The sequence below is a fragment of the Onychomys torridus genome, chromosome 16 (assembly GCF_903995425.1).
Source record: "Onychomys torridus chromosome 16, mOncTor1.1, whole genome shotgun sequence".
NCBI classification, from domain to species: Eukaryota; Metazoa; Chordata; class Mammalia; order Rodentia; family Cricetidae; genus Onychomys; species Onychomys torridus.
The window spans coordinates 20,435,747-20,463,387 of record NC_050458.1 but is presented as its reverse complement, the minus strand read 5'-3'; the positions used below and the strand labels follow the sequence as shown (position 1 = coordinate 20,463,387).

At 39.8% G+C, this 27,641-nt stretch overlaps 1 protein-coding gene across 1 annotated transcript; it reads left to right on the top strand.

Moving 5' to 3' along the window:
- Tnfrsf11b (TNF receptor superfamily member 11b) lies at positions 1–27,641 on the top strand. The gene is made up of 5 exons (XM_036208225.1): positions 1–455; positions 18,312–18,678; positions 22,251–22,442; positions 24,008–24,232; positions 25,919–27,641. Exons 1-5 carry the CDS (start codon positions 348–350, stop codon positions 26,305–26,307), a joined length of 1,281 nt encoding a protein of 426 aa, XP_036064118.1. The 5' UTR covers positions 1–347; the 3' UTR covers positions 26,308–27,641.

Below are 27,641 nucleotides of genomic sequence, written 5' to 3'. Positions count from 1 at the left end.
CCAGCCTCTCACAGCAGGTCCCAGCAGCCCGGAGGCTGCCGGCGGCGGGAAGCCTAGGACGCGGCGGGACAGCTGCAGCCTGATTCACAGCTCAGTGGTGGCTTTTCCCTTCTTTTCTTCTTTCTTTCCCCGCTACAGAAGTCCGTCACCCCCTCCCTTTGCCCCACGCCTCCACGCAGGATCCTCCCACTCCGGCGCCTAAAGCGTTAACCCTGGAGCGTCCGGCACCCTACCACTCGCGCCCCAGGGTTCCTAAAAAGGAAAGGTACAAGGTTGGTCCACATGAGAGACTTGACAGATCAAAGGCAGGGCATACTTCCTGTTACCCAGACCTTATATAAAACGTCATGATCGCCTCGGCTGCAGAGGCGCACCTAGCACTGACCCAGCGGCTGCAGCCTGAGGTTTCCCCGAGGACCACAATGAACAAGTGGCTGTGCTGCTCACTCCTGGTGGTAAGTCGTGGGCAGAAAGCTGCTGGCCACCCGGGTTCGGGAACTCCTCCGGCTGTTGGGGGACCAGACCGGGCTCTCTCCAAACCCCCATTTTCTAGCTATACAAGGCTGCTCTGGAGGATGAGTGGCTTTTCCATGAAAAGTTCCTGCTGAGTTTATGTGGAGGAGAGAGAGAGACAGCGAGGAGACTAAGACGTTTTGTTTGGTTTTACCCATTTTATTTAACTGCTTTATTTACTTAATTGTATTTTGTATAGTGCACCGCGCCTTTTCTTGACCTGACTTTGTTTTTAATGACTGCAGGTGAAGTGGATAGTATGTTAGAAAGACAGGGCAGACTCTTTGAAACTTGTGTAGAACAGTTTGCATGAGGGTGGGGGGGTATATAGTCTAGTGCATCACTAGGCTGACTTACATAGGCATTTTGGGCATTAGAGGAAATATTCTCTCATTTAATTGTGCAATTTAATATTTTAATAAAGTTTTATTATTCTAGTTCTCAATGTCAATATAGTATGAAAAATATTAATAGGCTGATGATAATTGTGTTCTAGAACATATTTAAATAGCCAGATCAAGTTCAACCCTAAATTGGGATCCAACCTGTTTTGAAATGCTGTTTGGAAAATAAAGGAATCTCTTTAATATAGTATATGACCTTCCTTCCTCCTTTTCTTCTTTAAAAAACCTTTCAACTTAGGCTTTTGGAAAATTGTTGTTAAAGTTTATGTAGAAGTTTTTCTGTGCCAAAAATCTTTTCCCTTTACATCAGTAGAGTGTGAGATGCAGGCAGTTACAAGTCAGACAGAGAAGTCTGTCTTTAAGGACTGTTTGTGTCTGGGATGCACTGGAGACAATCTTTGAATTTCAACCCCTAACTCACCACACAGTGTGAATGGAATGCTATATTATCTTTCCCTTAGCTCCAGGGACACAGAAACATGCATATGTAATAGCAAAGTCACTCAGGAAAAGGTGGGCAGGGCACTACACATGAGTATGTTAACTACATGTGTACATATGCAGACATGTAATGCATATAGCCACTAGTTTGGATACATGGAGAATTTTGAAAAATTTATTTACTTTAAGGTATATATATAGTTTGCTTGTATGCATGTCTGCGCACCATTTGTGTGCCTGGGGTTGATTGAGGCCAGAAGAGGGCACCAAGAACTGGAGTTCCAGACATTTGTGACCTGCCACATGGGTGCTGGGAATAGAACCCAGGTCTTCTGGAGGAGCAGCCAGTTCTCTTACCTGCTGAGCCATCTCTTCAGTTACACTTTTGGGGAACAGTGAGATGGGTCAGTAGGTAAAGGCACTGACAACCTAAAAACACAAGTTCAATCCTTGGATCCCTGTGTGGGAGGAGAGAACTGGCTCCTGAAAGATGTCCTCTGATTTCCTCTCACACTCCCTGGCAAGTGTGCACCTGCACTAACACACAGAATAAGTAAACGGAAGTATCAAAAGAGGAAAGAACACCTGAGAACTTGCACAACTGGTAGTGCCTACATACATTTGTCAAACTGAGCACTCGTGAGTTGGCAGAAAGATCCACAAATACATTGTCAGTACCCCCCAATGGTCCTAGTATCCCTCCCTTTTACTGCTATGTTCATACCCATTCTAACCAACACCAGAAATTGGTTTTGCTTGTACTTACACTTTATATATGGAGTTTATGGATTTTTCACTTTGGCCCCCTTCAAAGTTCTGCTCAGAGATTCATCACTGTTCCAATAATCCTTCCCAAATGGTAAAAAGGTAATTATTTTATAGGTGGTCTATATAAGGATATATGGGCACAGATGATACTAATTTTAGATAATACAACATTATCAGAAGAGAAAACCTTGAATAAATAAATATATAAATGAATAGGAAGGGTCTTGCTCTTTCTTTAATTTCTGAGATTGATTGTATTTTGTGAATGGTGGGAAATGGACATATTGTACTTGCATGCAAAGAGGCTAAATTCCCTTAGTAAAAAGAAATGCCTGGCTGTAGGAACCAGAAGCACTATAGATATTTAGTTCTTTGTGTGAAGCATCCCACTAGATACTGGGAACCAAGTGAGTAGCCAGGTAGACATCATTCCTCCCTTCTGGACCTAACAGCCTATTGGAAGAGGCAGATGTGGGTTGTGTTTTGCATATGTAATAACAGTTATAAAACAGGAAGCCCCAGATGATTGGGGAATTAAAAAAACAAAAACAAAAACCAAAAAAAAAAAAAAAAAAAATAGCCTCCCAGGAGCTCAGGAGGGAAGCTGCAGCATGGTGGTTCTCCACTAGACCAGTTCAAATGCCCACACACCACTTGCCTGAGGAACAACAGTGACTGTGTTTCTTCCCTCTGGAGTTCCTCTTTTCTACAGCCTGGGATAAGCATCCATTAAGACAACCACTCTGAAGTCTCTGCTTGTCCTTAGCACCACCTGTGTGATAACAGATAGCTAAAGGGTGCTCTAGAACCATCTATGTACAAGACATATACTCTGATGACACACAGAGGAAGAAGTGACAGCCTCTTAATCTCACCTTGAGGGATTAATGGGGTAGACAAGACATCCGAGCAAGGGCTGGAAAACCATGTAACAAAGTATATCCCACATTCTTCCATGAGAGCAGAAGGTAGGCTGGTAGTCAGGATAGGTCCATGGTCAAGGGCATTCCTAGAATGCTCATGAGCACAGACAAGCAGTGAGCTGTTTTGCAAGGAGAGATTATTCATCATACCAAGTCACTTCCTTCTTGGTTGCAATCTGTTACTAGGAGAGCAGAGAACATCAACAAGCTTGGCTTAGGTCTAGGCTTTAGCTGTGGTTAGAACTTCCCATCATCCATCATGCAATGTCAGAACCCACCCTGAACTTCTCAAAGCCAAGCTCTGAATTCATCCTTTCATGACAGAAGGGAGTGGAAAGGAAGAAGAGAGGCAGCTGCTCTTTGCTCAGGAAAACTGCCTGATGTTTCTGTTCTTCCCTTAGGGTAACGCGCTTGGAGTTTCTGACTTCTGGTTTGTATTTTGTCTTTCCTCCCCTTTCCTGGGTGGCTAAGTTCATAAGCTTGCCTAGCTTTTTTTTTTTTTTTTTTTTTGAGAATGTGGATGGTCCGAAGGTTTCTAGAAGCATCTGATAAACCCAACTCCACACAGGCAGCCCTGCCCAGTATCCTGTCCTGTGTCCATAGCAACCTTTCTGGCCTCAGTCACCTAGCAATCTTCAGCACAGTTCCTAATTTCAATCTAGGTTTAACTTTTACTTATGTTAAAAACCACAGTTGCTGAATACCACTGGTGGAAGAAGAAGGCAGTCTGCGCCAAAGGTTTTGTTCAGAAAGTTCTAGAAGCTAGGTCATGTTTTCCAAAAGGACACTAAGCTCACAGTCTGCATTCTTGCTTTCCTGTTCACTAACTTGCCTTCTGGGTTTTACTCTCTACAGCTCCCAGCCCACATGCTTCCTCTGCATAAAGGCTTTCTGTGAAAAACACTATTTTCCTTAGCATGGCATTGGCCAAGAGAATTTCCTTCAGCCTTAATTTGTACTTTGCAGGCAGGGGGTGGGGGAGGTGGTGTTGGGCAGTGTGTGTGTGGGTGGGGAAGCAGTGCTTAAAGGTACATACAAATAAAACGAAACAAAAATTTATGTCTTTCAAGGCCTGGATGAACAGTCTTTGGGTGCCCCTTATGTTGTTCTTGTGGAGCAAAGATGCCAAAACTATCAGTGTTTTACTGAAAATTATTTATGTTTTACTCCCTAGGGAAGAGTTCTCAATTATATTCGACTTTCTCTTCCCTGCACTTTTATAATAAATCCTTTGAAACAACCTCCACGTCTCTTGAGATGAAATCTGGTATACATATATTTTTGCCTACACATATAAAATCAACATCCTGGCATAACTATATTGCAAAATAACAATAAACGGAAAGTGATTTATAATAAAACAGGCTTCAGTAGAAGGCATAATGAAGTCATGATTTGTTGGCATTTTTATGTGGTATTGTTACCACAGAGACACAGCTAGGAATGAAGTGGAGGCAGGGCAGATATGTCTCAGTGGTAACCCTAAAGCTTAATCGGCTTGGCTTTGGTGCTCTGGATTTCTAAAATGGTGAGCCAAACTTGCTAGACATTTTCATTTCATTTCATTTCTTACCAAAGTATGTGTTACTGAATTCCTGGAAAATCCACCATGGACAACAAAGATTAAAAAAAGTACTTCCTGCCGGGCGGTGGTGGCGCACGCCTTTAATCCCAGCACTCGGGAAGCAGAGGCAGGTGGATCTCTGTGAGTTCGAGGCCAGCCTGGACTACCAAGTGAGTTCCAGGAAAAGGCACAAAGCTACACAGAGAAAACCCGTCTTGAAAAACCAAAAAAAAAAAAAAAAAAAGTACTTCCTGTATAAATAATATGGAATTCTGGCATAGTTCTGGATGATGGCCATCATTTTATTTCCGTGGCTGTGATAAAATGGCTTAATAAAAAGCAACACAGGAAAAAAGGCTCATTTGGCTTACAATCCCGGGGGTTGCAGTCTATCATAGCAGGGAATTCAGCTAATCATATCCACAGTCAGGAGTAGAGAGAAATGGATGCATGCATACTGGCTTGCTTGCTCATGCTCAGCTCTGTTTCCAGACTTACATATAGTTCAGGAATCCCTGCCTGGGGGTGGTGACTTCCACATTCAGAATGAGTCTTCTCACTCCAGTTAGACCAAACAAGGATATTCCTCACAGGCATGCCCACAATCCATAGTCCAGTCAGACCTTGGCGGTCCTCTATTGAGAAACCTTTCCCAGGTGATTCTACATGGTGTCAAGTGGACAATTAAAGCTAAATGTCACAGTGATGTGATATATATATATATATATATATATATATATATATATATATATATATATCTGATTTTTATGTAGTTTGTTATTCATTAGCTGCCAACAGGACATTTGAAGACTTATAGGGTATATAATTGTTCTTGATTCTTCTGGATACCTAATGTCAACTGTCAGGGCATCCTTAGAAACACTCCCATCAATTTCCAGCCCTCCTCCAAGGAAAGAATGCTAAATAAAACATGGGCTCACTGCAAGCGCAGATTTTCATCTTCCTCATTTGTACCCACAAGGTTTCCACCATCATGATGCACATGTTCGCTGAATCAAATGGACTATGGTGAAATTTTCTAGAGCACTGGGTAATCTATCAGAAATCTGCATGGATGTTCCAAGAGAGTTTACCTACCTAATATGTGATTGTGGTTTGACCTTCTATGGTTGGCTTAACTATCTTTCAAAGTATTAATCTAACCCTCTACTTATCTGGCCAATATTTTAAATATCACTGTGTACATTTCTAGTATGGAAACTCAGAGCCTTCCTTAAAACTCTTTTTAGGAAAGCAACAAAATTCACTGGATTTATGTATTATCCATTGGAGTTTCAGTGGGAGCAGAGCTGGATAGCTTTCTGAGCTCCCCATACTGCTGGAGGGCTGCTGTCTACTGACCAGAGAACACAGGGCTCATGGTGTTAAATGGAACTATTAGATAGTAGTTTTTTCCCTGATACATTTAAAATGTTTTTTTAAAAGATTCAAAAACAGTTCCTGAGGATTAGATTAAAGAAATCTCAGCCCTTGGAAGGAGCCTAGACTTGAGGTAAAAATAATATTAACAACCTAGGTCGTTACCCCAGAGAACCATAGAGAAAACTGATTTCATATGGCAAGACAAGAGGGTAAGTCACCATTCAGACTCATTTCTAATAAGGAGAGTCTTGCAAACAAGAGTAGCAGTAGCAACCATGTTTAGAAAAGAAAACAAAAATCAAAATAAAATTTAGCAACCCACAATAGCCGGAACTAGTGAATCGGAAATCCTAGCAACAGCTGTAAACTATCTGTGCAAGAAGAAAGAATGAGGTTCGGCCAACTTGAAATAGATACAAGGACGGTATTTTTATGTGACATATAATTAGTTTTTGGAACTCATTACCACAGAATATTTTGGAATAACTAGCACAGTACGTCTAAAAAAGGAATACGTTTAGACAGTTGTAAGGGATAAGAATAGTGTTACAACACATTAGGTAAGAAACTGTGTGGTAACCCCCCCAACACTCATGTGACTTATGTAAGTGATGTATGCTCTACAGGCACAGTAGAATAGTTTGCCCTACTATAAGGTGACACAATATCCTAAGGGCTTGTGTGGATACATTTTTCATGTGATTTCTCACAAGTATCTGAGCCCACAGACAGTACATTGATAGAGAATGTACAAGGAGGGTGAGATCTCAGTGAGGAAAGTGCTCACCATGAAAGCACAAGGACCAGAGTTCGAATCCCCAGAACCTAGTGACAAGTGGGTGTGGTGCCCATGTGTAATTTCTGTGCTCACAAGGTGAGATGGGAGCCTCAGAACAAGTTGGCTAGCCAGATAAGCCAAGACACCACGCTGTGAACTAAGCTGTGGGACTCTGTATCAATGGATAACAAGGAAAGCTACCAAAGAAACATCCAACTTCAACCTCAGGCCTCTGTATACATGTATACATACATGCATATGCACATGCACATATGTCTATATACATACAAGTACATATACATACATGTGCATACTATACATACATACACATGAAAAAGAAGAAAGAAAACATACATATAAAAGAGAGAATGCAGCCAGTTTCTAAACTAAAGCTAGTTAAATGTCCATCTGCTCTCCTAAACACATCTGTGTTGGAGAACATGTAAGATCTACTGTCTGAACACATTTCAAAAGCACAGCGCAGCAATTGTTATTTGCTGCATTGTAGATTGTTGTCACCTGACTGAAACAAGGTCCCTGGAATAGAACCCTACCATGTTCGGCCCCTGATAATTAACATTCTCCTCACAGTGAGAGTGAACCATCTTTGAAAATAAAAAGACTAGCCACCAGGCCTTTGCTTCACCTCATCCTGTGCCTTGGCAACACTCTCTGCAAGTGTTTCTTAGTTAAGAACCATAAATAAAGCAGAGGAATCGGTGAGAGGACTAAGTCAGACATGAAACAAGGCAGCTTCACTGAGCATGCTCACTGCCTTTGGTCATTAACTTCCTGTTGGAGTTTTTGATAAAAAATAAAAAAATCTTAGTTGCTTGCCATGCTTCTTGTTAGGTAGCTGCTCTTTTGTTCTGTGTCCTTGTTCATTCTCTGCTTCCTGTTTTCCTCTTACGCTTGTTCTTGCTTGTGGCTTTGTTTTGTCTGTATTCTTTTCTGGGTCTCTGTCTTCTTCTTCATCATCTCCCAACCCTGACTTTGCCCTTGTCCTCTCCTGATTTCAGTCTTGCTCTTCCCACCATCTTGGGTCTTGGGCTTCTACTCAGTTTTGTTATTTTCTGGTTCAAATGTGTTTTTTTATTATTATTATTTTATTGTTCAAAACCTAGGTAGTTTATCCTTAGAAAATGTTAGTATCAAGAGCCTGTTCCTTATGTTATCTCCTCCCCATCAATTTGCATCAATACTGCCCCAAACAGCAGTGTAATCTGGGAGCTCAGATGCAGTGGTGTGATAGTACTTGCAACAGTAAGTTGGGCGGGACACAGAGGCCCTGATTTCTTACTTCCACCCTTACCTTTAAGGTTTAGCCAGGGACCCCATTTATGCCTCTGTGGAATAGTGGTGCTGAGCCAGGTGATACATGCAATGTTTGCTATAATTCCCAAGTTTTGTCATCTGAGATTTGGTTTTAAAGAATTGATTATATATTGTTGTCTATCCCAAATAACAAAAACCAAGTAGACTTGTCTATCTATGAAACATTACAGGAATTTTTTGCAATAATCTCTTTTGTTGTGATGGTTAAAAGTTTCTTTTGCTCCATGGGTCATACATAAGAAATCAAGAAATTCTGCTGAAGTCAAGGAAATCATCTGAGAAGCAGCTTTTGAAATGCTATCTAACTTTAGAAAGCATAACATATACTGGAGGGTCATAAATTATTCTTGAAACCAAAACCATTCACATTTTCTCATTCTTGTCATCAGCTGGTATACATAGAAAATGGCAATGTGGGTTTTTTTTTTTTTTTTTTCATTCTCCATTTAGTTAAAAGCCAAGTTCAAGACATTCCCCCAGGACTTACTGAAGAGGTGTAATTATGGTCACAAGCAATCTCCTTAGAGTCATTGAGTAAAATTTTCTTTGAATCTATATTCACAAAGAAGTACTTGACAACTGCACACTGCTCTTTGGAATAAATGTCAAACCTTCAGGCATTCTAAGCATGGTAATAGGCAGCCCGGCAAGACCATTAAATCTACACTTAAATAATACACCAGCTTACAGACAGCAGATCTCTATCCCCACACTCTGCTTCTTGTATCTTCTTTGAATGTCCAGTAAAAAGGAGGAAATAAAAAAATAACTGGTCAGTAAAGATGTGAGTGATGTTTACTGTGTGATGGTATAGTCATTAGTGTTCTTTTTTCCCCCAAGGATTCTCAGTTCTTCTCCCTTCCAAAATTTGATAGAGAGTTCCAATCTAATGAGGATGGAATGGGAGGGGAATTTGGGCACTTCAGGTGGAGGACTGATGAATTAAAATGACCTCTTCACTTCCAAGCCAAGCATCTTATTGCTAATGTTGCACACTAAATTTTCTGCAGTTTTTGGTTATTTGATTTTTCTTCTCATACTTCCACACATATAAACAATTTCCAAATATTACTTACTAAATGAGAATCTTTGCTTGAAGGTTGAAAGACCAACTGGGCATGATAGCACAAGTGAAAACTGTCCTTTTGGTGTTGATTACAGTCCTTGAGATTTTTCAAGTTGCTTATTTGCACAGAATAAAACCCAACTGGTCCTGACTGACTCAGCAGTTAACACCACACTAAGTGTGATGCCTGAGACAGAGTCATGGTGAAGGCATCACCAACCAAACCTATAGTTACAAGGATTCACACATAAGGCGATCTTTATTTGGCTGATAATTTGAAAAATTCTAGGCAACAAACATTATAGAAAGCCTTAGCTGGGCTGCAAAGTAAAGCAGTCATCTGATGGTTAGCAGTTGACTAAATTAAATACTGGACTCTGTGGACATCATCAGGAAGATCCATGTTTTCTTTCATTATTTCCAGCTGACATTTCCTCTGTAGAAGTTTATTCATCTGCAATGTCAACCCACTTAAATGTCTGCAAAGGGTGCAAATATAAATTACAAAGACATTGTACTGTTTACAACAACTATCACATCTACATGTCACATGTAACATTTCACATTTTTTTTATATAAAAAGCCTGGGGTTCAGAGATTCAGATTAGAAACTTGGAGCTCAGAGAAGTTGGGTAGTTTTCACTAATTTCAATTTTCCCTAAGTTTACCCAGATGTGATTTTTTTTTTTTTTACAGTTTCTGTAGTTTCTGTTACGGAACATGTACCCTCTAGCCACTGAGTCCAGGGAAAAATACTAGCAAATCAGAAAAAGGCCTTTGTGTACCTTCAAGCCAGAACATTAAGCTGATATGAAGGTTGAACAGAATAGGACCCACCAAATCCTTAGAAAAAGTGATTTACTGTTTACTTTTTTTCCTTCCTGGACCCATTTAGCCTTTTAGCTCAAGGGGGACAGTCTTTTATTTTGCAGTGATCTTTACACTGGATGTGAATCTAAGCTGAAATTTTCTAAGTAACAGTATAAGGCAAGAAGCTTATGGCTTATCAGAGAGTGAAAGCATGGTGGAGAAGAAAGATCAAGGATGTAAAGGATGGGAAAGAAAGGAGGGTCAATGTAAGGAGATGCACTACTGAGGATCTACTGCTTGGCATAAACTGTAATTAAATTTCCAGTCTTACAGGTCTTTCCACCAGAGTGTCATGTCAGCGACTTAAGGAGAATTTCTGCATCAACTTGAGTGAATGCCTCAATGGGTGGTTGAGAGAGGATTAGTTTAATAGATGAGTACATAGACAAGCCACAGATTATATTTTGCATAGTATTACAGTTACTTTCATGTCTGTCTCTTTCATATGACTGGGAAACTTATTCCTAAGGCTTTAGCAAGAATATTCAGTTGTTAAAGGGTTAGTTTCAAGCAGGTTTGTGTTTGAACTCTGGAAGGTATGGAATTTTTCTCATTTCTAACTAGTTACCCAACTCTCTAAGACTCGGTTCTTCATCTTTAAAATAGGGATAATCATATCCCCTTGTAGGTGGCTGTGGGGAATGAAGGGCAGTAGCATGTGAAGAAAGGGCTTAGGCTACAGCCTGTTATATATTAATAATATAAAATGAAATGCTGTTCCACTTCATACCATACAGGATGTATAGTGTGATTCTTTAGACATGATTGGTAGACAGCAAATCGCTGCGTAGTTAACACAGATGTTGTCTGACTCCCCTTCCTTCTAACTTCTATTGGATGTTGTTGCTAACGTGACTTTTCTCGCATCTCTCCTAACAGTGTCCTGTGACCTTACGTTAATTAAACAACAATAGGTTTCATTAGTCAGCAAAAGGATCTACAGAGTGTTGTGAGCAGTATGTTACCTTCCCAGGAAAGGACTATAAAAATAAAAAGAACATGTCATCTTAAATTTGTGTTCAGAAGTATCAGCATACCAAAACACACCACCAATTTGCAGTCTCTGATGCGAGGGACTGTAACCAGAGAGCCATTAAGGTCTAACGCTGCTTACTGATTATCAAGGTAGGCTGAGTATTGAGAAGCAGGGAAAAGTGCAGCCAGTACTATGGATAGTGTGTCTCCAATAAGGTGAGTATCATATAAGACTAAGAAAAGAAATATTAGGATCTAGGAACCCAAATATGTGAGATTTCTATTCATCATTTATGTTAACCTGCAACCCCTGCTCTTTTTTCCTGAATGTTAACTTTTTATTTTGTTTTTTTTTTTCTTTTATAAGTTGGTTAAGCAGTCAAATGTTAACCACCCATAACACTTTTTCATCAGAGCAAAAGTCCAATAAGCAAATCTGTTTTGTCCGTTCTGACTGGGTCTACGCACAAACAAAATCCTGCTAATTAATGTAAATGCCTTCAGGAAACTAACAGAAACTTCTGAAATGAAGAAAAAAATAACATTGAAAGTTAAATTTTACCTGGAGACTGTTCTTCAGCCTCAAGGGATGCAAGCTCACATAAAATTTGGCCCAGTGATTCATCTAATAAATCACAGTTGCTTGTGTTTCCTTTCCCCCATTTGTCTGGGAAAGCAGTTGGCAGTAGAGCACAGATGTAGAGATGAACAGATTCAATTCATTTGTTTTTACTTCCTTACCTGGAGACATAACCCTAAGCCAAATCACTGGGTAGTGTGGAAATTACTAAGCAGGCTACCGCTCAGGAGGGGACCTGGCAGAGCAGATAAGCCTCTCCAATGAACTGCCTTTGTTCACAGAGGCTAAGCACAAATGAAACAGTGCTTGCAAAACTCCATGCAAACGAAAGATGCATTAAGGGAAAAAAAAAAAAAACCAAAAAACAAAAAACTAAAAAACCAAAAAAAACAACCCTAAGCAAAGCTTTCATCCCTGTCATTTTACAGACAAGAAAATGCAGGTTCTATTCATGTCTTTGCCAATGTATCCTTTACACGTTACCTACGCTGTGTAATCTCCAGTTATTTGAATTTTACATAGAAGGCACTCAACCTATCTACTGCATTGAGGACATACCTAGACACATTGAAGACTTGCTGTACAAACTCATACCAAGCATTCAAAAAATATGGAGACAAACTCTTTTCTGTCTGAGTCTGTTGGGAAAAAGACATTGACCAGCCCTGAGTCCCTTAGCAGAACCAAGAAAGTAACCATTGGGAAGATACTGAAACTAATTTTATTATATGATATATGTATGTATGTGTACATATATATATGATTATGTACATATCTGTTTAGAAACAGTCCATGAACTCCAAACTGGTCTTAAATGTTATTTAGAGCCAAGTACAATCTTGAACTTCTGATATTCCTGCCTCTGCCTACCAACTGCTTGGATTACAAGAAATACCACAACACCTAGATATACATAACACCTTCCTATGAATAGAGCACAGGGATTTGCTCATGCATGCCAGACACTCTACCAAGTGATCTACAATCTCAACATGAAACTAATTTTACTAACAAGTCAAAGGAACATTTTGGAGACCACTAAGAACAGGATAGACAATTAATTTCTGGGCACATGTTAGGTATGCAACTCCCTATTGACCAAGAAATACAAAATATCTCCAGAAATGAATCTGCCTATACAATCATCAAACATGGCTATGCCACATGGTTATCTGAGTCTTATGTTTTTTATATTGTATGAGAAAAGAATGTATTTTTAATAAAAGGAAAAAGGGAATAAACATAAAAAATACATTTTGAGGGGAGACTACCCCAAAATTGTTCTAAGGTTCATTTACCTAATTATGTAAGTCATGGCGTGAAGATGCAAAGTGATTTTGATGAATTGGCTTGTAATTCCTGCCACATAACTGAGAGTTTGTGCAAGATTGGAGATGGAGTTGAGGGTCCTAGCCTATGGGCAGAAGTGAATAAAAACTGATACTGATCATTAAAATAAAAAAGTTTCTATATTCCTACTGATTTGAAAATAATTATTTGGGAAGCATAAAAATCAGAATCATTCTCATTTTAGGAATTGGTGGCCCAGGGTCACCAAGGTAGTGATAGAAATAAGTTTGCAATCTGGTCAACATCATCAAAATGCAACTTCTCCACCTCTCTAGCAGAAAGTGTATGTTAGTACACATTGAGTTGCCAGACTATATTCTTTTCATAGCTTCATTCATGACAAATTTTGTATGCTTCTCAAAACTGTCCACAATATCCATACATTTTTACTTTCTCTTTTTCATCTCATCTCACAAGTATTTGCAAATACTAAAAGTTAGTGTGTATTTTTTTCCATCTTCTGCTTGTATACAGTACCCTTGGATAATTCATTTCCTCGGCTCCTAGAGACATTTGTGTGCACAGAACCTTCAAAGCTGGCTCCTTCATTGCATTTCTGCCCTGAATTCTCATCTCAGTATGTATTTCCAGCTGTTTGCTTGGCATCACACAGTCTCTCTCTCACACCCCCCCCACATTCCTACCTAGAGTACTTCTCTTTATTCATGCATACTCACACTTCTGTTTTCAGCTATTAATGGAGACCTCACCTCGGGAGGTTCAAAATTCAGCTGCTTCTTTGATTACCTGCTCTTCCCACCCAAATCAGCCAACATTCATCTATCCTTCTCTCCCTTATCACCAACTGTTTCTTATAATCTCTGATCTGATTGTCTGTTCAGTTCTTTCCTTCATCTCCTGTTCCTTTTTGTACCTCCATTTTTTAAAAATCAATGAGTAGCTTATTCATATCTTGCATCACGCTGAATTTATATTGAATCCATCATCTAGCTGCATTTACAGAGAACAGTGATTGTTTTAATCAATGTTTAGTGAATGAGCTAATTAATTAAGGAATGGAGGGAAAATGGGGGACTACAAAAGACTAAAATGACAAAAAATTAATAAATGGAATTTAATGTAAAAAGTTTATTTTTTAATATGTTTTGTAATTTATACAACAGGCAATATTCATGAAACTCTCAACTATATGTAACCTGGATGTTTCCTTTAACCACTGAGATGAACTTGAGAATGGCATGGTTTACAAACAGACCAGATGTTTAGCTAACTCTGGACAGTCCTCAAATAGTTCTCTGTGGCAAAGAGCATGACGGGGGATTACAAAAGGAACTCCCAAACCAACTGACTATTTTCAGGCTCTGCGTGGGATGCTCTTAATGAATCTTCCATAAATGGAAACCCACTGGGTCATTCATGGTTCTGCAGACCAGAGAGCAAGCCCAGTAGTACGGGGCTGTCTGTATTGCATAATACAAAAATAAACCTGCCAGAGGAAGTGTATTCTTTTGTCCTTTAGGAAGTCATAAAGTCAAATAAACCGATAGAAGACTCTAGTCAAATCACTTGTCATTTAAGAGGGGGTTGAAGGCATAGGTGAACCCGAACTTGAAAAGTGGGTATTGCTATGAAAAGGCTCCATGCCAAGATGTTGCTAAATAGAGGCGAGCAAACAGTCTGAAGCGAGTGGGACAAGGAGACTTGCTTCTTAGTTCATTACTCACCAAATTGTCAAACCCAAGAACACAGCAATGGCAAAGCTAGAGAAGACACTAGAGAGCCGGTTAAATCGGCTCACCATCTTTGCTCAGTTCCATCCTCTCTAAACATTTGGTAGGTAAGAAAGGATGGAAAGGCTTGGAATAGAAGATTCTTTAATGGAGTAACATTAAACATGGAAGTGGGTAACAAGCCTTTAGAGATAGAACTTTTACCATGCTTTCAAGGAAAATAGTATGGAAGCTTCCAAAGGAAATCCCAGACCAGTAAGAAATGCTAGACTGTAGGACTTAGAGATTACTTTCGAGTACAGGTGATTGGACCAGACAATAATTGCAGAATGGAAAAAGGACAAAAGAGAAAATACAAAGAAATACAAAGAAATAGGAAAGTTGTGTTTCATTTCATTTACAAATCAAACATAAAACAAAGAAAGGATGTTCCCATCTATAAAAAGCATTTTCAGGCTCTGTAGACATGAGTATGTGTGTCTCAGCCTCTGCAGATGTTCAGGGAGATGGCATTACACAGGAATTTATTTGTAAACCCTTATTAGGTTTTAAATTTTATCAGTAGGCAAAGGAGCAACAACTAATGTTAGGACCATGTATCTTTCATTGCTCCAGGAAATGCAAAAGGAAGTAAGAAAAGACTATTCATTTTGCTCATCCTCTGTACAGCTACTGAGTCCAGAAATTCCATGTGGGAATTGGGGCTAACCAAAGATTGAGACCTAACTATCTGATTTTGACCACACAGAGTTCTGTCCTTTTACTAAAGTGGATTTTTTTTTTCCAAGTAAAGCACAGCGATCCAATTGAACTTGCTGAAAAACAAGTCCACCATTCTTCAAAGCCTTCTGGGTTTTAGTTCCACACAGTAGTCTTGAGGAAATTGTCCCTACTAATTACTCCCTAACTCTTAAATCCATACCTTGTCTATTCTTTTTTCTCAATTACTCCCACCATAACTTCCCTATATCTTAAATAAATGATTATTTTTCACAGTATCAGTTCAGGGAAACAACACTGCGTCTACTTCCTAGAAATATACCAATTGTCTTAGTGTTCTTGGTGATAAGAGTCAGAAAGGCTCAGAGTCTATACTACTTTGAATTTTGACTATTAAAAATGATTTAAGAATATATGCATATGCTTTGATAGCTGAAACCCCTTATCCCAGAATTCTAAGCCCCAAATTCTACAAAATCTGAAAGTTCTTGAGCACTTACATGACAGTTGAGAAGGTTTGGCTTTTGGAGCATTTCTGATTTTGTATTTCCAGGTTAGAAGTACTAAGTTGTTGGTGTTTGTGTAGCTCTGTAGGGTAAAACATATGAGCGCTTACTATTTTCTTTCCCCATCCCATCTTCATCACATTGGAGTAATGGAGTAATCATCATCACAGTGTTGATGAATGAATGGGCATCTTGACCTCTGTGGAAATGGGCACAGAACAAGGATGAGAAGCATGGCTGTATGTAGCACTCCAGATAAACAGCTTCTCTGGACCTCTGAGCCAGACCTCCTGAAGGCAGACAGAACCCTCAAATGTGGCTTTCCAGGAAACTTAAAATGAACAGCAATAGAAAAAAAAAAAAAAAAAAAAGAGTGTGTCTCATTGCTTTCATATGGGTTTTCCTGTTGTGTTAGGAAAACCTCATGCCATAGCACTGGCGATTGGAGAAATAGTTGAACTAGATCCTTAAAACATGTCTCATAGCATATTCAATTGAACAATTAGCTAGGCAGTCATTTCTTCTTCACTTCCTTCAAGCCAATAAATTGCCTCAGGGAAATGAAAGAACGTGCTTTCTCCTGAACCCCTCAAGTTATGGGGTACACTGGTGAACCAGCTGGCCTCACTTTGCCCTCCTCCACTCTCAGCTTCTTGATTGGAGTGTCTCACATCAAGCACTCTAAAAACTTCTCTCCTAAAAAAAAAAAAAAATCCATCATCTTGGAGGAGGTATTTGGTTTTGTCCTTTCATTTTTTTCAGCTCATATGGTCTAAGATATTTGCTGTGTTCCACTGGGAAGTGAATGGAGTCACTTAGATTAAAATACTGAATGCTTATGAAAGGGGCTAGTCTTTACCTTGACCACTACTGATTTAATAGAGAATGCTGTTTCTCTAGCTGGGCATGCTTTTCCCAGGTGTGTGTGTATGTGGTGGTGAGTGGGGGACATTTCCTGAGCTCTACAAGCAACAGAGTTTGGGGAAAAATTGTGTTTGTTTTGCCATTTTCTCCCAAACTGTAAACAGTCAGTGTTGATCCCTGTACCAAAAACAAACTTTAAAAACCAAGCAAGCCACTCTCCATACACAGATGACACTTCTTCTTCTGAGAGCATGTTTCCAGTAATTAGCATGGAGTTGTTCTTCAATGTTCTCTGAAGACCTTTGGGGATGCAGAACAAGAGTCAGAATTCATGTGCAGGTGGTCCTCCAAAAAGCATCCTTGCCATGATGGATGGTAACTTCTAAAACCATGCTGCTTCCTGATGTTTCCCCCAGTTAACCCTGGCGGAGGCAGTCCTTTCCTCTTCTACATGTGTTTTACCTATGCAAGACAAGGTTGTCAGCCTGCGGGCTTCCTGGAGAAAGTTTCAATCTTAAAATTCTTCCTAGTGAATTGCAAGCTTAAAGAGACTGTACTCATGTGTGACTCTACAGGATATTCCTAGTTCCTGACACCTAGTAGACATTTCCCATGGATCTGTTGCATTAACAAATCAATGAATGAATGAATGATTCATGTTATGAATGGCCACTGATAATCATGTACTTTCCCACATCATCAACTCTTTACTCCATTGCTTTACATCATTAAGTTGTAATTAAGGAAACTAAAGGAACCATTATCTAGTTGTGAGTCCAGGCACTGTGACCACATTAGCAATCATACTCTCCCCATCTGCCACTCCATGTTTCCCATCTTCTTATCTTACCCTCCCATTTATATTTAAAATGATGCTTAGTTTCTAATATTCCATTTAATTTTACTGTATGTATTTTCTTCTCTAACTGGACTGTAAACTTCATGACACAGAATTTCTGAACTATTTAACTTAGACCTGTATCTGGAATACTTAGACCAAGAGTCTGGCTCACAGTAAAGGTTCGGTAACTAGTTGTCAAGTCAGTAAGAAAACAATTCTTAGTTCATTCTTTCCATACATGAGAATCAACACATGACTTTGGTTCACTTATATTGCTAATTCCCAAAACCAACTCCCCACCAATAGAACCATACTGCTTCCAGGCATGAGTATTGGAAGTCTTCATTTGTAACAAGGAGTCTAGGTGACCATCGTGTAGCCAAAGTGAGAGTGACCAGTTCATCCACTCACTAACCCAGAGATGATACTGAGATCTGGGATGACGAAGTCTCAAATGGTTATTCCCTGGTACCCAAGTGTCATTAGTTCTATTCTGAGCTTTTTTGTTTTTTTTAAATTGTAATTGTCTATGAAGTGTGCATCACTTTGTTTCTGTCCATCTTCTTGACTATTGGCAGAAACCATGGGAAGCAAAGCTGTGGCTTTGTAACCTTCTTTGTGTTAGCTCCCCTTGGAATGACATTAAGGTTAGGTAGTGAGTGATTTTTGACTCAAATATTGCCTTTGCACAGAACTACCACCACATTTCCACTCTATTTAACCATTGGGTCTCTTCTAGCTCCTAGACATCATTGAATGGACCACCCAGGAATCCTTTCCTCCAAAGTACCATCATTATGACGCAGAAGGTCGTCGTCAGATCCTGTGTGACAAATGTTCTCCCGGTACCTACCTAAAACAGCACTGTACAGCGAGAAGGAAGACGCTGTGTGTCCCTTGCCCTGACCACTCTTACACAGACAGCTGGCACACCAGTGATGAGTGTGTGTACTGTAGCCCAGTGTGCAAGGAGCTGCAGTCCGTGAAGCAGGAGTGCAACCGCACCCACAACCGCGTGTGTGAATGTGAGGAAGGGCGCTACCTGGAGCTAGAATTCTGCTTGAAGCACAGGAGCTGTCCGCCAGGCTTCGGAGTGGTGCAGGCTGGTATGTATCTGTTATAATGTGCAGCAAAACCAATTAGGACCGTGCAAAGCCAGACAGTAGCTAGTTAAGGGTTTGCTTGTCCTGATAAAAGATAACAGTACCTGTTAACTGTGTGCTGTATATCTGGATTGTTTCCAAAGGACTTTTCTCAAAGGAATACTTTGCCACTACAGTGTAATTTAGTGAGGAATCTTGAATGTAGCAAATTGCTCCCTAATGAGATGCATGATAGATGGCTGCGTTTTAAATGCCTGCCGCCTGAGTTGCTCCATGAGTAGCTGATATACACCACCACGTCTGGACGTGGACAGCTTCACATTGCAGGGCTTTTTGACAAACATCAGAAATGTTAATCGATACCAAGAGAGTAATTATGCTGATATTAATGAGACTCTGGAGTACTAACAATGAGCAGTTATAATTAATTATGTAAAAATGGGAATGGCTAGGGGAAATAAAATTCATTATTAAAAATGAAGCTGGTTCTCCTTTGGGCACGGGAGTTGAATGTTAGGGAGGATAAAGACAGTAGCAAGCCTTCTAACCAGCTTATTCTTTATCTTAGACAAAACAGATTGTCAAGCCAACGGGAAGTCCTTGCGTATAAACAAGTACTTTCTCTTCTTGCATTCCCAGAGGCATGGGCTGGGGCTAGTGAGAAACTTTGAAAACTGAAACCCATTTTGGTTTCTAGCAAGTGCTTGAAGCTGCCCTGTAGACTACAACTGTTTGTGGCTTAGAAGAGCATTCACTTAGCAGGAAGGAAGCGTAATCCCTGTATATTCTGATTACTCACTTTAGAGCAGGATCCCTCAACACAGCACTCCTGACTTAAGCTGGATCATTTTCCCTGCAGGAGGCTTTCCTGTGCCTCTCTAAACCCTGTGAGGTCTTGTCAGCAGCCTTGGTGTCTAGCAACTAGCTACCAGCTGCAGGCCTCCCTCCATTGTGAGAGCCAATTTGCTCCTGGTTGAGAGGTCATAGTACAGGTTTGCCTAGTACATGTTTCATTACTTGTAACAAGTTTAAGTTTAGATGACAAATATTTTAGGTTTGAAGGCGTGCACAGAAAGCGTCAAGTCAGGTGTAGCAGCAAAGGCCTGGGGATTCTCTAAAGATTCACTACAGATGATGACAAGGTTGAGGCCAACAAGGGTGTAGCCTAGGCTATGGCATGAGACCATGCTTCAAGCAAGGCAACAAACAAACAAAACCCCAAACAAAAACTTGAGTCTATTTAGTCTCTTCTGTAGCAAATCTTTAAAAGAATGAACACTGCAGGAGAGCCCATAGCAACACCGCTAGATGGAGCATTTGAAGGAGAAAGAACTACTTCCTACTTCTTATTGGGTAATACTTTGGCACTCAATACTGTACCAACCAATAGGGAGAAAAACTCAAGCAAGTCTACTTCCTCCAGTTCTGTGAGCTATGTCAATCAGAGGCAGAAATTAACCAGGGATGGTGCAGCTAGTTGAAAATTGTGGAAATACCAGAAATAATAAGGTGATTGTCCTCACAAGCATGAAAATACTTCTATGGAGTGAACTAAGAGATAGCCAGAAGACTTAGAACAAAGGCACATGGTAGAGTTTATTCGACTTTTCCTCTCCAAAAACCTGCAAGGTGGTTCTGCATGGAAAATAAGAGGTTTCCAGGCCATAGGGAAGGAAGGATCGTGTGATGATGTTATTCTACAAAATATTTGCTAATTCTTTTTGTTGCTGTTTTGAAGCCAAGATTGTTTCACCTTCTTCTCTTCATATCCACCTGCTGGCCAGCCCTCTACTTCCGGATGTTACTTAGGGCTGTTACTTATTGCAGTTCATCGTATCATTGTAGTGTTTCACATTTTGCCTGCCAGAATAGATGTTTGTTGTTTCTACTGATACCAACGAGGCAAAATCATTGCTCAGATTGCTACATCTTTTTCAGGCACAAAAGTGTTTCAAAAGAAGTCTTCCTCAGAGAGGTTATTAGATGAAGCCTCCACACAAATATAAATTTTATATCTGTCATTCCTGAATCTTCTTGTTAAAGAATTGGCAAGGCAAGTTTATCTAAGAAACTATTTTATACAGATGACCTACTTGTTAGCTGACATCAGAAAACTCAAGCCACAAACACAGAGCTGAAGAATGACAAATTCCCTTTCTGTGTCGATAATGTGGCAGTTGGCAAATGGATTCTTATGTCCACACACTCAAGTCATTTATTCTCAGTAAGCTGGCAGAGACTGGGCGCCTAAATATTTCTACTTACAACACTGTAGAACTTAGTGTGGAGTGGGGTTCCACTTAACCGGAGGAATGTAGTAAGAGAGTATACTAAAACCAAACCAAAACCAATTCCTCTTTGTTTGGTGAGGGTGGTTCTTAAGACAATGTCATGACAGTGTTGAAAATAGCATTAATGGGAGACATGGGGTCTGTGGTTTCTCCTCCTCCTTGTCTCTGCTAGCCCTTTGTTGTTTTTACAGGTCAATGAATCATCAATCTTTTCATAAAGGAGAGAGGAGATGAGACTAGAACCAATCCGTTTTACTGATTTCTTTCCAGGATGGGTAAAAGACACAATGAAATGGGAGGTGGAACTTCTTAATAAATGAAATTTAATAACTTTCTGTAGCTTTCATTCATCTCCTTTGTGTTTGTTATCTTGCATGAGTCAGAGTTGGACTGTGCAATCTACATTTGAATACTGAAGTCTAAATCTGTTCAGCCAACTTACACTAGATGGAGATATTTTCATATGCAAATACACCATAATGTGTGTTGTATTCATGCATAATATAGCCCAGGGTCTGAATATGTTTATTTTTGGTGGCAACTCTATTGAAAGTTGGGTTTTCGTAACCAATGAGGTCTTCAAAGTTATTAAATGCCTTAAAAACATGAAGTAGATTACCCTTGTAGTTACCCCTCCTAAAGATTTAGCCACTCTCTTTACTCAACACTGTAAACAAAGGCTGTATTATCGTCTGTTTATTATGTAGTTCAACGTTGGGCTTACATTTGTGAGTCAGCAGTCAACTTTACCACCACCTTCAAGAGTTTGCTGTAATGTGTTCTCAAGGTTAGCAAGTTTCACAATTAAGAGCTCGGAGAGAAAGAACTTCTGTAAGAAATGATTGGAATTTAACGAAGCAACATTCAATGGGTGCTGATTTCAAAGAGTGAAAGTAAAGCAGACACAGAGCAGTTATCTTGACGACTTTTCCAGGAATAATTGTGCAAAGAATGTGGTTGACAAATCTTACTGGCACTTCATCAGAGACAGGACTGATGAGTACCCCACTCCCCCTCTCTTTCCATCTCCCATTTCAGGAGCATTTTGTAGGAAACAGCACTAAAAACCTTGCATGGGTATTACAAGAAGGGGAAAGAGCCGGAGGGGCTGATTGTTGATGTTTTGTTATTTCTGTCTAATGAAGTGAAAAATGGAAATTCTGAAACTTTCCTGCAGTATGTAGTAAAAGCTCAGTGAATATTCAGTTCAGAACTGTGCCTAGACTTTATCTACAGCAAAAACGTTGGGGAAGAAGGCGCTAAATTGCAGGGTATTTTCCACAGGAACCCCGGAGCGAAACACAGTTTGCAAAAGATGTCCAGATGGGTTCTTCTCAAATGAGACGTCATCGAAAGCTCCCTGTAGGAAACACACGAACTGCAGCGCCCTTGGCCTCTTGCTAATTCAAAGAGGAAATGGATCCCATGACAATGTATGTTCTGGAAACAGAGAAGCAACACAAAAATGCGGAATAGGTAATTATACCCCAAACCACACTGCCTTCTTACCATCTCAGCATATCCTCCTACTCTGAGAGGAACACAACTCACATTTTGCCTTTCTGGACTTGTAACCTGCCTAATAGTTTCTGTAAGCTCATACTCAAAAAAAAAAAAAAAAAAAAAAAAAAAAGTTCTAAAACAATCTGGACCTCCTCCCTGATCATAGGGGCAGCTCAAGCCCCCTACTCTCCCTTACTGCTTCCACACTTTCACACTAAAATCAAGCAGAGCCCATTGGTGGTAGCAAGCTGACTGCTTGTGCCCAAATTAGCGGACTTCAAATTATAAAATTAACTTATGCATTTTTATCATTTCTAAGAAAGGCTGTATTAGCTAAGGTATAAACTGGCAGCTAATAGGCAAAATGACATAAACTGATGAGAAATTAGAAATGAAAACTGGCTTCATTATCAATTGTATCCATAGCTTCATTGCATGGAAGCTTCAGGATACTTTGCTTGTATTTAATTCTTCGCCGGTAGTCCCCACATACAGATCAAACCACTCCCTGTGGGTGATGGGATTGATGTGTTCTCTCTTGAGGCCTTCTGCTACCACACTGATCTCAATAAGTCATGGTGGGACTTACATGCCAGTACTATGTGTTTTCTGGTATCAGGGCAAACAATGACACAAACAGCATGACTTTCTCAACATGTCTCTCTCTACTACACAGAAACATAAAGTACAGGAATGGACACAGGCATTGTTTATAGTTCCCAAGACTTCCACTGTTTTCCACTGTGTTACTACATAGATATCTTGGTTAATGCATCCTTTATCTTTTCTTATCTGACAAATAAAATGAGTGAAAGCGGTAATGGAAAGAGTTAATTCTAGCCTTAGCATTGTTTTTATTTCAGCTTACATTTTATGTTTGCAACTAACTGAGTATTTAGTATATGCCAAGTCCTTTACTTTATAAACTTTCATATTTATGAAAAAGACTGTGAAATTTGCTTAGGATAAATGTAGATGGTTAATGGCTTAACACTCAGCTAAATGTCCCCTGCCTCATTTCTACTGCTAAGCAACATGTTTGCTAAATATACATAAAACAATACCCTATCATGATTGCACATAAAATAATAACACTATTTTGATTATTGTTTAAGTTCCTTCTAGACAGTGATTTTGTGTTTTGGTTTTTCTTTGACATTGACCTTGTGGTACCCAGTAGTCACTAAGTAAATGTTTAGCAAAATATTAATGTTTATATTGAGTTGTAGAATTTTTGCCTATTATTTGTACATATCCATATTAAACTCTCATTAAACATTTATTAATTTACCCCTTCCCCAAAAATGACAAAGGAAGACAAAAGAACATTAGACAACATGTAAGTCCAGCTATTCTTTACTGCTAAGAGCAACCAAAAGAAAGCTGTTTATTCAAACTTCCCATTTTAGCATTTCTCACAGAAAACTCAGTCGCCACACTCCTTTTGTGGTTGGATTTACTTTGTTTTTCCTTTTGTTGGAAAGACTGCAGGAAATGGACGTGTTCGGTGAATCTCTTTATTTTCCACTTTTCTACAGATGTCACCCTGTGCGAAGAGGCATTCTTCAGATTTGCTGTTCCTACCAAGTTTACACCGAATTGGCTCAGTGTTCTGGTAGACAATTTGCCTGGGACAAAAGTGAACGCAGAGAGTGTAGAGAGGATAAAGCGGAGACATAGCTCGCAAGAACAAACTTTCCAGCTACTGAAGATATGGAAGCATCAGAACAAAGACCAAGAGATGGTGAAGAAGATCATCCAAGGTACCATCTCCTGAAATGAGTCAACCAACAATCAGAGACACCTATTTGTCATAAAATATGAATGGGACTAGTTGTCCAAGTAGTGGGGTGGGTGCTCCCTCCTGGAATCATCACGGAACCAACAATTTCTTACCAAGTGATAGTGTAGACAGGATTCCTGTCACAGCTAAGGAAGGCTCTGTTCTCACTTCTGCACTGATTGAAAGAAGAGGTGTGAACTCTTACATGCAGGACTAAACTGGGGGTGGGCTGGGACTCTGCCCCCAGATTCCTTAGCTATTTTCTCAGCCTTCGGCCATGTCTGCCTAGAAGAAAGTCCTTGGTTTCATGGCTCTTGCTTCACATTTTTTTCACGCTCTGCTGTCGTTGGTAATTCTCTTCAGAGGGGCAAGAAATGTCTTGCAGATGACCTCTCATAAATCCTAACTATATATGCATCCAAATTACCATTTTAGGAACACCTGTGGTGAGGATTAGTAAGGTCCATTCAGCATTTGAGCTTCTCAGAAGAAAGGGCTAGCTAAAAGCAATGTGCTAGAGCTTCCTAAAGTATCTCTATTAGAAGTAGTGTGGAGGGTAGACAGCGAGGCATGGAGGGAAGGAGAAAAGAGACCCAAAGAGGAGAGAATGAGCTGGAGTCCACATGAACTATATACTTGATGACATACAGTGGAAAGAGTTCAACTTCAGTTACCAGTTTGGAAGACATGCCACAGAGATGAAGAAAGGTTTTCCTAATGCAGACAGCATGGAGCAAAAATTACCCTGCTCCACCCTAGTGTCTTACCGAGTCTCCTTACACTCCCTGTAAAGCTCCAGACATGGGAGGTCAGGGCAGTAGATTTTAGAATGACTTCCCCTTTGACAGGCCAGTGCTTTCACTTATGCAGAGTTATCTTTTCTTGTGTTTCTGGCAAAACAAAATTATTCTTTGAACCTATAATTAGCCCTGAAGCAAAAATAAAAAGAAATGGAAAGTCAGGGACTGTCAGTATGTGAAGGGACCCAATTCCCTGCTTTATAAATGAGAACACTGCAGCCCGGAAAGATGAACGAAGTTGCCTTAAGGCTCACAGATAGTAAATGACTCATGTCGTTAATAGAGACATTAGTTACTCCTTCTTATGTTTATGCCCAAGCTCATTGCCGAAATGCCCTCCAGGCTATGTGTTTGCTGTTCTTGGACTCCTGTTCCTGGCTTTCCATGTCTGCCACACTCTGGTGCTTCTCCAGCACGATGTATATTTATTAAAGGCTAGTTAAAATGTCTCTTGCCAAATAGGGCCAAGGTTAGATACCGACCCATGAAATTTCCATTAGAATATAAAGAACCTGAATACTTCATTTTTGTTTTCTTTTCCTTCTTCTCTGAAATGCTGTGATTTTAAAGTTGCAATTCTTGCTTTGAAAACTGAAGGTGATGAGTCTGTAATTTTCCATTGTTCACTGTCAAAACCACAAGCTTCTCACACAACTGTTGTTGGGTGATTCAAAGAGATTGTAGTTTATCCTATTATAACATAAAACAAAATCATCTTAGCAATCAGAAAGAACTAGCATTGCTTTAGTCACCTAAGAGAGAGCAGGAAAGGGTTATCCTTAAAGTGAAGTTTCAAATTGTGTGAGAGCCTCTGTCTGAGGCCTTAGATGACTAGAATGACATGAGCATCTCTTTGGTTCGTACAGATATTGACCTCTGTGAAAGCAGTGTTCAGCGGCATATCGGCCATGCAAACCTCACAGCAGAGCAGCTTCATGTCTTGATGGAGAGCTTGCCTGGGAAGAAGGTTGGCCCAGAGGACATCGAGAGAACGAGGAAGACATGCAAACCGAGTGAGCAGCTCCTGAAGCTGCTCAGCTTGTGGAGGATCAAGAATGGAGACCAAGACACCTTGAAGGGCCTGATGTACGCACTCAAGCACTTGAAACCATACCACTTTCCCAAAACCGTCACCCACAGTCTGAAGAAGACCGTCAGGTTCTTGCATAGCTTCACTATGTACAGGCTGTATCAGAAGCTATTTTTGGAAATGATAGGGAACCGGGTGCAGTCAGTGAAGATAAGCTGTTTATAACTAGAAATGGTCACTGCACGGTTTCTTTGGGATGGGCCAACTCTGATGGAGAAGAAGAATGTTTCTCAGGCACTTGAAAAGGCACAGTGATCCCTTTCTCATCAACGGTGGGAATGAAGACCCCCCCACCACTCCATATTAAGAACACTGAGGACTCTGAGTAGTCAGATTGAGGCAGACTATTTTACAGCTTTGCAAAGCCAAGTGTCAGCACAGAATGGTAGGCATACTGATTGACAGCAGAGGGTAATTTTTTAAAACCCTAAACATAGGTCCCTTCCTTTCCTCATGGCTGAGTAATCAATCAGGAGGCATCTGCTCTCTTACTTTACTTGTCACCAATGTCTTATTCTTCATTCTGAAGCTGTTTGTCTATTACATTCTCTTTATTGTAATGCTTATCAGGTGCACGAGCCTTATCACATTTGCAGGGTCTTAGGCAAGCTTGACTGTTAGCTATTTTTCCCTCTGAAGATTTACTTTGGGTTAGGAGCATGGCTAGACAAGCAGGGGTGGGTTTCAGTAGTTTATTTAGCTGACTGCCACCGAGAACCCACCAATGTTTCTTGTTCATCTGTAGTTGGACCTAAGCTGACTCAAAATACTTTTATTTTGAAAATGATGACCCAATTTTATTCCTTATACCAACAATAACTGGATTTGTTGCAGGACACTAAAAGAAACTATTATGTGGAGAAAGAATTGCTATCTCCCCCCACATTCAACAAATCCCCAATAGTTTATCCAGCTGTCGTATGTGGCCCAGTATCTACTGACTATGTGTTCTCTTATTACTGCTTGCAGTAATTCAACTGGAAATAATAAGAGTAATAAAATCTAGACTCCATTGAATCTCTCTGAATATGGGAATCTCTAACTTAAATAGGTTTGAGATTTCAGTTGTGTTAGAGGCTTTTATTAGAAAGCCGATGTTCTTCTGTAAAAGTTACTAATATATCTGTAAGGCTATTACAGTATTGCTATTTATATTCACTCAAATATAAGATTTGTACATATTATCATCCTAGAGAGAAATGGTGTAAGACAATTTTAGAAAGAAAAAATATTCTGTTTATTGTTATGACAAAAGAGATAAAATATATTTTTAATAGAAACTTTGTAGGGTTTTCTAATAGATACTGCCAGTTTTCCAGTGTGGAATGTTTTTATAATATAATTTTATCTGTGTAAGATGTAATGTCATTTTATAGAAAAATGAATTGTATAGTCACTTGTTTAATGTCAGAAAGTGTATGAACTATAAATTATCTGAATATTAGATGCTCTGAGAAATTGAATGTACCTTATTTAAAAGATTTTATGATCATACTGTA

Coding starts and splice junctions, on each gene's coding strand:
- Tnfrsf11b (XM_036208225.1), top strand. CDS start 348: ATGATCGCCTCGGCTGCAGAGGCGCACCTAGCACTGACCCAGCGGCTG. Junction 22,443..24,007: donor AACACAAAAATGCGGAATAG/GTAATTATACCC, acceptor ACTTTTCTACAG/ATGTCACCCTGTGCGAAGAG. Junction 24,233..25,918: donor GGTGAAGAAGATCATCCAAG/GTACCATCTCCT, acceptor TGGTTCGTACAG/ATATTGACCTCTGTGAAAGC.